Source organism: Brassica oleracea, chromosome C4 (assembly GCF_000695525.1).
Source record: "Brassica oleracea var. oleracea cultivar TO1000 chromosome C4, BOL, whole genome shotgun sequence".
Taxonomy (NCBI): domain Eukaryota; kingdom Viridiplantae; phylum Streptophyta; class Magnoliopsida; order Brassicales; family Brassicaceae; genus Brassica; species Brassica oleracea.
In genome coordinates, this window is record NC_027751.1 from 44,917,602 (window position 1) to 44,928,268 (window position 10,667).

At 34.1% G+C, this 10,667-nt stretch overlaps 1 protein-coding gene across 1 annotated transcript; it reads left to right on the forward strand.

The window, feature by feature from the left end:
* Positions 1–3,478: 3,478 nt before the first annotated feature.
* Positions 3,479–6,150, forward strand: LOC106341877 (protein kinase APK1B, chloroplastic). Its single transcript, XM_013780614.1, has 6 exons — positions 3,479–3,773; positions 4,093–4,418; positions 4,497–4,632; positions 4,716–4,858; positions 4,945–5,068; positions 5,499–6,150. Exons 1-6 carry the CDS (start codon positions 3,722–3,724, stop codon positions 5,972–5,974), a joined length of 1,257 nt encoding a protein of 418 aa, XP_013636068.1. The 5' UTR covers positions 3,479–3,721; the 3' UTR covers positions 5,975–6,150.
* Positions 6,151–10,667: the final 4,517 nt, after the last annotated feature.

A 10,667-nucleotide genomic window follows, 5' to 3' on the forward strand; every position in this document is an offset into this window, starting at 1 on the left:
AAAAAATTAAAAGATTATTCACATAAAAGATGATAGAGTAATGTTAAGAAAAAGAAAAAATAGAATATGAAAAAAAAGAAAAGATTATGAAAATAATTTATAGCATTATGACAACTTTTATATTATTAAGACAACTTTTATATAATTATGATGAAAGAGTATTTTAAAAATATAGATTATGAAAATAATCGATGTCGGAGAGGTACGCGGGTTTCCAGGGATTTATGTAATAAAAATATAATTATGACAACTTTTATATTATTAAGACAACTTTTATATAATTATGATGAAAGAGTATTTTAAAAATATAGATTATGAAAATAATTTATATAATTATGACAACTTTTGTCATGTTAGGAAAAAAAAACACCAATGTCTTCCTCATCAAGTGATGAAGTTGATGAAGCTTTAGAAGAAATGGTCGACCAAGTAGTTGATAATTTCATCGACTCAGTGATTCATGCTCATCCCAACAAGCCGACAAAAAGAGCTTATATCGAAAGAAATCGGGAACAAGGACACAATCAACTATGGAACGATTATTTCACGGAAAATCCTACATACCCACCGGAAATGTTTAGGAGGCGTTTTCGAATGAACAAGCCATTGTTCCTTCGCATTGTCGAACGTATAACTAATGAAGTTCCATACTTTCAGCAAAGACGAAATGCTTGCGGAAGGAACGGGCTATCTGCACTTCAAAAGTGTACGGCAGCTATACGTATGCTGGCATATGGTCAATCGGGAGATACATATGACGAATATCTCCGACTTGGTGACAGTACATCATGTTTATGTTTAGAAAATTTCACTAATGCGATAATTCATTTGTTTGAAGATGAGTATCTACGAAGCCCTACACCTGAAGATCTTCAACGATTACTCGATGTCGGAGAGGTACGCGGGTTTCCAGGGATGATAGGCAGCATCGATTGTATGCATTAGGAGTGGAAAAACTACCCAACAGCTTGGAAAGGTCAATACACACGTGGTTCAGGAAAGTCGACAATTGTCTTAGAAGCCGTGGCATCACAAGATACGATCAAGATAGGAAAGATTATGAGAACTTGTGTCATATTGCACAATATGATAGTAGAGAACGAACGACACGGATACGATCAAATTGATACATCTGAGTTCGAGTCAGGAGAGTCAAGCAGAAGTTCGAGGGTGCAATGGAGAGAAAGTATTCATGTCGGTGATATGTGAATTTATCAGAATTGGGCAACATTTATCCAATCCATCCCACTTCCTCAAGGTCCTAAAGCTGAGCTATTTGCTGAACGTCAAGAATCCACCAGAAAAGATGTCGAACGGGCTTTTGGAGTATTGCAATCGAGGTTTGCAATTGTTAAAAACCCAGCTCTACTATGGTACAAGGAAAAGATAGGAAAGATTATGAGAACTTGTGTCATATTGCACAATATGATAGTAGAGAATGAACGACACGGATACGATCAAATTGATACATCTGAGTTCGAGTCAGAAGAGTCAAGCAGAAGTTCGAGGGTGCAACGGAGAGAAAGTATTCATGTCGGTGATATGTTAGGCATTCGCAGAGAAGTTCGAGATAAAGAGAAGCATGGTCGTTTGAAAGCTGATTTAATGGAAAATATATGGCAAAAGTTTGGTAATGAAGATTAATAATGTTTGTATGTTCTTCTATTTCTCAATTTATGTAATCTACTCTTATGTATTGAATAAAAAGTTTTAAAATATTTATAATATATTTTAATATTTTATTTATGTATTCTCAATAATTTGAAATTTAAAAAAAAAATATTTTTATTTTATTTCTATGAACTCCTTCTTCGGCTTCACTAATGCAGAAAACAGTAGATACACATTCATAACTATTCATGGATTCACAAAAAAATATTAAAAAATCTTTATGAACCCCAAAGGGGTTACTAATGCTCTTGCTCTTAGAGGTCAAAGTGACACGTTTATAGTCTTGTTTGTTCGAATCCGAGTTTGGATCGACAAGAAATGGCTAAACTAGACTAACTAGTGATGGGCTTTTTACCTTAGATATTACTCAACATGGTGATATTCACCACTAGACATTTTTGAAACGATAAAATTGTCTCGTTGAAGCCAATACGACTTATAAAACATTATATTATTTTGACTGGTGAGTAGTTTATAATAGCTGTAAATCAATGAAATCATAACACTATCGAACATTTTTTTTTTTTACTTGTATATGTCCACATTTATTATATAGCACTGGTGGAATAGTATCATGTCACGTAAAAGTTTTATTTTGGTCTAGTGTCACGTAAAAGTTGCCCGTATGGTGATTTTTCTAAAATTGATATTGCTTCTTTTACTTTTCAGGTGCCTAGTAGCGTGTTTGGAAATTAGTACTTAAATACAGTGAAACCTTTATAAATTAATAATGTTAGGACTATAACAAAATTATAATTTTTTATTAATTTATAGAAGTTATTAATTTATCGATATACTAATTGAACCAAAAACTTAATTTAAGACTGTAAAATTATATTATTTTATAGAGATTTTTAGTATATATTAATTTATATAATATTAATTTAAAGAGGTTATTACTGTATCGTGTTTCTAGAGACCAAACCTTTTTAATCAATACCATGATCAAACGTTATGCCAGAGTTAATTAATGTGGCTGGACATTTTCGTGATTTTTTTTCTGAAACATTTTCGTGATCGAATTGAATGAAATAAATGCAAGTTAAAAATGTACAGAAGAAACATTTAAGGGCATTTTACAACTTGGCAAAACCAAGCCGACATGAAACCGAGCAAAGTGTCGAGTACATTGAGGACCCAACGGCTGAAAACGATTAGACCGCCGTGTAAGCGACTTACTTCTTCTTCTTTATTGTCGACGCGATTTTTATTTATCTGGCTTATTATATCTTTTAGTGCTCAAAAAGAAGGTAGCAAAATGTCAAAAGAGAAGACAAATGATGAAAAACAAGAATTACGATGGAATTATTGACTTTTAAAAATTCTCCGAGTTTTGGAGATGACCAAAAACTTTTTTTGTACATCCGGCTTTTATTCATATTCAGTGAGTTGTTAAATAATCGGATAATTTTATAAATATATACCTACTAAATAATTGAAAATTAATTTGAATCATTTTTTACAAAAACAAACATCGTTAAACCTTCACATTACCAACTCTTATTTTTTGTTTATTAAACTTCATATCTTTTTTTATGAATATAAAATATTTTTAAAAATTCACTATTAATCTTTTTTGGAACACTGATTAATCTTTTAAGAAAAACCTCCCTAATAGCCGTGATTTTTGGAATAGTTTTAAACTCACTATTTAATCTTTGAAAATAATTTTTTCAATGTGAAAAAAAACAAAATTGTCGGAGACAAAGGAAAAAAACAAATTTGACGTTGAATTTTTTAAATGTAAGTATTGAAAATAAAGAGATGGGTTTAAAGGCGGGACCGGTCCGTCATCAATGCCACCTCCCAACGCCTCTCCCTTTCTCTCTTAGCTACTTGCAGCAAAGAGCCGATAGAAACTTGTCCCTCTCTGTCTCTTCCTCTCTATCTGTTTTCTTGGTTGACAAAGAAAATAGGTGACCTAGAGTTAAATTCTCTCTATATCCTCAAGATTTGCTCTGTTTCTTCCTCAACTTTTGATTGATAATTACAGCTTTTTGATCTCTAGCCTGTAATACAGAAAGGGTTTTGTTAGATCATTCTCAAAATCATGGGGATTTGCTTGAGTGCTCAGATTAAAGCTGAGAGTCCAAGTAACACAGGTACTTCAATGCTCAAGCTTTCATTTACATATATACAATAACCACTACTCATGCAAATATTTAGATTTGTTACTTATGTGTTTTTATAAGTTTATTTTATCAATTCGAGGTTAGGTTTTTGGTGGTTGAGACATATCAAGGGACTTAACTTAAAAGTTAAGCGTAGTGTGTTTGACAAATCTGTATTTTCTAACGCTAATAATTGATTAATTCTTCTAAAGCTCTGTCTTCTTCATAATCTCTGCACTATGTTTTGTTGTCAAAAATGTGAAATATAAAGTTTTCTTATATACAAACTATTTGTTTGGTGTTTGCATAGGTGCGAGTCCGAAGTATATGAGCTCAGAGGCAAATGATACACAGAGCATGGGAAGCAAAGGCTCTTCTGTGTCGATCAGAACAAACCCTCGAACCGAAGGAGAGATCTTGCAATCTCCAAACCTCAAAAGTTTTAGCTTCGCTGAGGTCAAATCAGCAACTAGGAATTTCAGACCAGACAGTGTTCTTGGTGAAGGTGGCTTCGGTTGTGTCTTTAAAGGATGGATTGATGAGCAATCTCTCACTGCGTCTAAACCGGGAACCGGTATGGTTATTGCTGTCAAAAGACTTAACCAAGATGGCTGGCAAGGTCATCAAGAATGGCTGGTAAATTCAGAATCAGATCTTTTGCACTTAATATCGAAGATTATTTGTTTATGTTTTTCTTTGATGATGTTGTTATAGGCGGAAGTGGATTACTTGGGGAAGTTTTCTCATCCTAATCTTGTGAAACTCATTGGTTATTGCTTAGAGGATGAGCAACGTCTTCTTGTGTATGAGTTCATGCCACGTGGAAGCTTAGAGAATCATTTATTCAGAAGTATTGTCTTCTCTTGTCTATATTCCTCTAGTAACTCTAAATGTTTCTTGAGTATTGAATCTTGTTCCTTGATGTTGTTGCAGGAGGTTCTTACTTTGAACCATTGTCTTGGGCTCTCCGGTTGAAAGTTGCACTTGGTGCAGCTAAAGGCCTAGCTTTTCTTCACAACGCTGAGACTCAAGTCATATACCGTGACTTCAAAACTTCTAACATACTTATTGATTCGGTACTTCCATCTTTTGATATGCTGAAAAATGCTGTGTGAAAGTTTGATATACGTTTACTTTGGTCATCTCTTTGACATGATCACAGGACTACAATCCCAAGCTTTCTGATTTTGGGTTGGCTAAAGATGGTCCAACAGGTGATAAGAGCCATGTCTCTACAAGAATCATGGGTACTTATGGATACGCAGCTCCTGAGTATCTTATGACAGGTTAGTCTCTCAAACATCTTTTAAGTGACTTTTTATTAGTGTTCTAAGAATCGGTCTAGAAAGCGCCTAAACGGCAAATCGGTCATATCCGTAACAATTTTCTTAAAATCCGATATATACAACTCAAACTGATTCTAAAATTGGTGGAGATTGATCTAAATTGATCTACATATGTTAAAATAAACAATAATATTAGGGCAACAAATTTGTCTAGTTTATTTTTTTGTATGCATAATTTTATGATTCATTAAAAGTTTTATGAGTGAATCCAAAAACTAAAATATTTAAGGTAAATGTAAAATGTGAAAAAAAATTAATGATTTGTTAACGCCTAACTCCGAATAATCATGAAGTGTCTGTCTAGTTACCGTCTAACAATTTCTTGCACATTGTTTTTTAAGATGACCACTGACTGTTTCACTTTCCTTAGGTCATTTAACAACGAAGAGTGATGTCTACAGCTACGGTGTTGTGCTTTTGGAGATACTCTCTGGACGTAGAGTTGTAGATAAGAACCGTCCACCGGGAGAGCAAAAGCTGGTGGACTGGGCTAAGCCGTTGCTTGCAAACAAGAGGAAGATATTCCGAGTTATCGATAACCGTCTCCAAGGTCAGTACTCCATGGAAGAAGCGTGTAAAGTAGCTACTCTAGCGCTGAGATGCCTGACGATAGAGATAAAGCTGAGACCAAACATGACTGAGGTTGTTGCTCACCTCGAACACATACAAACTTTGCATGAAACAGGAGGAGGAAGAAACATTGATAAGATGGAGAGGAGAACGCGTAGGAGAAGTGATAGTGTTGTGGTGAGCCAAAAATCAAATGCTGGTTTTGCTAGACAAAGTGCTGTGGGTGGAATAGCAGCTGCGTATCCACGTCCGTCTGCTTCGCCTCTGTTTGTCTGATGATGTTCTGTTCTGTTCTGTTTAGTTCAGATGTACAGTTTTGCTTCTGTTCCATGGCTCGTCAGAGATTTGACAATTGATGTTTGTAGTGCTGAGAGTTGACTAACATAAAGTAAAAATGTTGTCTCATGTCTTCAACTTGAAGCTTTGTTATTTAATAAGAAGATTTACAGTAAGAAAAAACTGTCCCTGGGTGCAGTTTAGCCAGTCTAACTTTAGAAGTGACTTGTTTAAGCTCATCTGAATCTGAGATATGACCAAGTCTTTCAGGACTCATGAGGTGCTTGTCTAGGTGAATGAGACACAAACATGAAAATCCATTTCTTCAAAAATGAGCAGCGTCTTGAGAATTCCTCAACCTCGTACAGACACTAGTCTGCCTACAAGATGATCTTCCATTCCAAGCTTTTATTGCACATAAGCTCCTTCACTAGGAGCCGTTGCATCCCTCTCAACTTAACAAGATTTGGATGGTTCACTACTCCTAAGAAACTCACCTCATTGAAACACACACACACACACACACACACACGCGCAACAAGATATGACCAAATTCCAAATTGGAACATTTACGCGTGTAATGAAGCAGAACAGTGTAAACCTTGACCATTAAGCTGTGTCTCCTTCTTCTCCTTCTCCTCTCTTCTCGCCATTTGGTGAAGTGAAAATACTTCATCTCCGTCCGTCTGAGTCTTCTCGAGCCTTTTTCTCTACTTTTGAGGATGTGTGATTGTGCGATGTGACAGAGTAACTAACACTCGGTGACGTGTTAAGTTGAGAACCGTTTGGGTTTTTGAAGGTCTAACATTCATTGAGCTAACCTAACTTGCAACCAAGTTTGAAGATAGTAAAGTATTAGTTTGGTCGAACCGAGAAACATGTTAGACATAAATGTTTCGCGTTTATATTTTTAATTATTAGAAAGACTAAAATATCACTAAAATTTAAATTCAGCAAACTAAAAGACTTGTAGTTTAGTTTGTTTGTTTGCTTGTTTTTCATGTGCTTTCTTCTTTTGGGTTTATGATTCCGGTGACATCTTTATATTCCGCTGGCTCTCTTGATTCTGGAGATATTTAACATCTTCTGCCGGTTTTGTATGGTTTTCTTTGGTTGTAATGTGTTGAATGTTTTATCAAATATAATTCCAGTGACAAAAAACTGGAATAATTGGTGTTTCAAAGGCTATGTGAAGTAGATGAGATTCTTCGCAAGAACTCTTATACATCTTTTTGGCTTCAATTGATGACCGCAGTTTAGAAAAAAATAACGGTGGATTTTTCATTTTTCAAATTTATATCATTTATGTTGCTTTTTTTGTCAGATTATAGATTCATGGGTCCCATTCTATTCATCTCATTTTTTTATGAATGAAATAAATTGCGAAGAAAAAATCATCTTACTAATTTCTACGAGGAATAGAATGAACACAAATCATATAGTTCTTGCTTTTTCATTTTCTCACGACTATATATTTCTTCATTATTTTATTCATTTTTCCATTCAATTCAACGTGGTATATATTAAAACAGAAGTCACAACCTTGATTCATGTGTGATTTTTTAAAAAATGGACCTAATGAACATATTCTTAGAAAGTCATGTTACATTTAATATCTAATCTTATCATTTAAATTTTGGGTCTATCAGAAATTTTTATTGGGCTATCAATAATTGGATTTAAACAATAGATGATTCATTAGATTTATAGATAGTATAAATTAAATAAATATAATTTAATGTTGTAATACTATACCTCTATATGTTAAATATTTAAATATTGTCGATGTTAACATTTAACATTATAAAGATTTTTTTTTTAAATAACAAAAATCATATTATCTAACAATGATTAATCTTTACTACCTTAAACCATTGAAAACAAATTTTAAACAATATAGGTTATTTTAAAAATTAAACAAAAACTTAATGTTTAATTATTTACTTGATAATATAAATCTATGAAGCGAAAAGTTTAATTTTTAAAAAACTTTCTACATTTGTGAAATGTTACAATATCTTTGAATATGACAATAAAACAATATTTTACTAATCTTTATATATATAGTTACGATTTTAATAATGAAATAATAATCCGAATACATATATATATATATAGAAGAAGATACATATACATGTGAAAGTTTGAGACAATCTATTCAATGAAAAAAATATACAGTAAACTTATTATGTTTAAAAAATTGACAAACACATATATATATATATTATAATATATACCAATTTAGAATTGAAAACAAAGTATTTATATAAAAATATATGAAAACAAAAATCCGCGCGGTTGAGCGAGTCGAGATCTAGTTTACCAATTACAATTCATGTTTACTATTTTTTCAATTTCTTCATTACATTTTTCCTTTTTATTCAATTTTTATTTTCCAATTTAGTTCAGTAAATGAAAATTTGTTCACACTTTTTTCCATTCATTTCATTTATTACATAGTCATCAATTGAAGCCATAATATTTTCATATTTTCCAGTCTCTATAGTTAAGTGCTCTTCACATAAAATAGCCATATTAACTTTTATATTTATCATTTTGTTTCTTGTAATTTTACATTTCATACATATTTCACATATAGATATATTGGATTCAATAGCTTTAACTTGTAGCATACATATAATTTAAAAGAGATTAGTATATTACTTTAAGATTATTTAACTGATCATATATTGAAGCATTACAAAATAGTTATATTAACCCATGTTCTAAAACGCGGTCGTGGCGACCGGATTTGCGGCGATTAAACGTTCGGCGGAGCCCAAGCGTTTCGATTTGGACCAAATCAGAGAAGTAGGCGGAATTTTGAAAAAATCTTCGTTTTTTCTCTTTTTGAAGCTCGAAATCGATATATTTATGAATAATCTACAAGTTTAGAGTGTAAATCGTGAGAAAAAAGCACAAGAACATATGAAAATCCATGGCGGCCGCCGAAAATATTTGCAGAAGCCCTAATTGCTTTAGCGAAGAAGACGAAGAGTTAAGTAAAAAATGCCCTTCACTAAAAAAATCATGAAAATAAGTAAAATTGGGTGACGTGCGCTTCGAACTCATGACATGTTTGAGAATTAACCCGATACTTACCACTAGACTACGCCAATTCACATTATTTGTTACATAAACACCAACTTATATATAAATGTTTTTAAAAAATCAAAATTAAACTCAAAATTAATCCCCGATTAATCTCCGAGTAATCTCCAATTTTTACATTTTTCGCTAGGCCCAACCCGAACGTACGGATAACGCCTGGTGAGTTTTCGAACATGGATATTAACTAATTTGATACATCACTTATAATTTATAATTCATTATATATAATATAGCATTATTATTATTTACAATATCTTTAATGTATGTTTTATTATTATTTATAATATCATAATGTTTACCAACTTTGATCAATTTTAAAGATTATAAAGTAAATATGGATTATTTTAAAATCAGATTTAATGTTTTGTTATTGGAGATGAACACTTCCAAATTTAAATTTGAAGTTAAACAAATCTTTTTTTTTTGTGCAACATAGAATTCGTTAAGATAATCAAAAGAGCCCATTAAATGGGGTTACAAGGGAGAATTCAAGTTGGGCTTTTGCGAGCTGGTCAGCATGCCCATTTTCAGTACACGGAATGAAATCGAAACAACAAAAAACAAAAGGGGAAACAGCAGAGAACGAGAGAGAGTCGATATCAGACAGAACGCCGTAGAGTTCCATTATCAATTTCCTCTGACAGATTGCTTGAATAAGCACTTGAGAATCTGATCGAAGACAGATGTGAGTGATTTTGATAGATGCTGCATGCATGAGTGCTCCTCTGATGGCCAAAGCTTCTGCCATGAGCGGAGAAGATACATGATTGAGCGAGATGGCTTTATGGGAACTTTCGGTACCTGCATGATCAGAGAAGATCCAGGCCAGAACCGCCGATCCAGCTTTCCAGGAGGCATCGGTGTGACAGACAGTGGTGAAGGTTGAGATCATCGAAGGTCGTGGCAGACGCGAGATCGGAGGCGGAATTGGGGTCGCTGTTGGTCGATTTGGGTTGGCCGCCTCCCACTCCTTCATCGCACATATGGATTGGAGAAGAACATCTCGAGGGGCCGACGAGAGATTATCAAACAGGAGCTTGTTTCTTGAGATCCAGGGATGCCAACAGATCCAGGGGAATAAATTCCCTACAGTGCCCACAGGAGGAAGGATCTTCCATAAGTACGAGGCATAGAGTGAGGGGTTGAAAGACGTCTCCGCCGTGATTGAGAAAGCATTGGTCCATGGTCCCATCCTCCAGACTTCTTTTGCGAAGTTGCAGTGGAAGAGGATGTGATCGATTGACTCATGTTCTCCACATCGGGTACAGGCTGTGTTAGTTGAAAGGCCCCTGCTTTGTAGATTCTCACACGATGGCAAAGCATTTTGTGCTACCTTCCAGAGAAAAAAAAATCAGTTTGGGAAGAAGCGGTTGGTTTCAGATTTGTTTCTTCCAGTTCCGGTCATTATTCACAATAATGGGGAATGTGTGTTTTGTCTGGTGTAGAGAGAAGCAGCCAGACTTGACAGTGTAGGCTCTGTTCTTTGACAGCGGCCAGACGTAGGAGTTTGGGAGTCTAGAAGACTTGGTTGGATGGATAGGATGTGAGCTGCTAGCTCCGGGAGGAGGGAGTTTATCCGTTG

What these genes read in the sequence shown, in the direction of transcription:
- LOC106341877 (XM_013780614.1), top strand. Translation starts at nt 3,722, where the DNA reads ATGGGGATTTGCTTGAGTGCTCAGATTAAAGCTGAGAGTCCAAGTAAC. An exon ending in AGAGAATCATTTATTCAGAA is followed by an intron (nt 4,633 to 4,715) that starts GTATTGTCTTCT and finishes ATGTTGTTGCAG; the next exon opens with GAGGTTCTTACTTTGAACCA. An exon ending in TCCTGAGTATCTTATGACAG is followed by an intron (nt 5,069 to 5,498) that starts GTTAGTCTCTCA and finishes CACTTTCCTTAG; the next exon opens with GTCATTTAACAACGAAGAGT.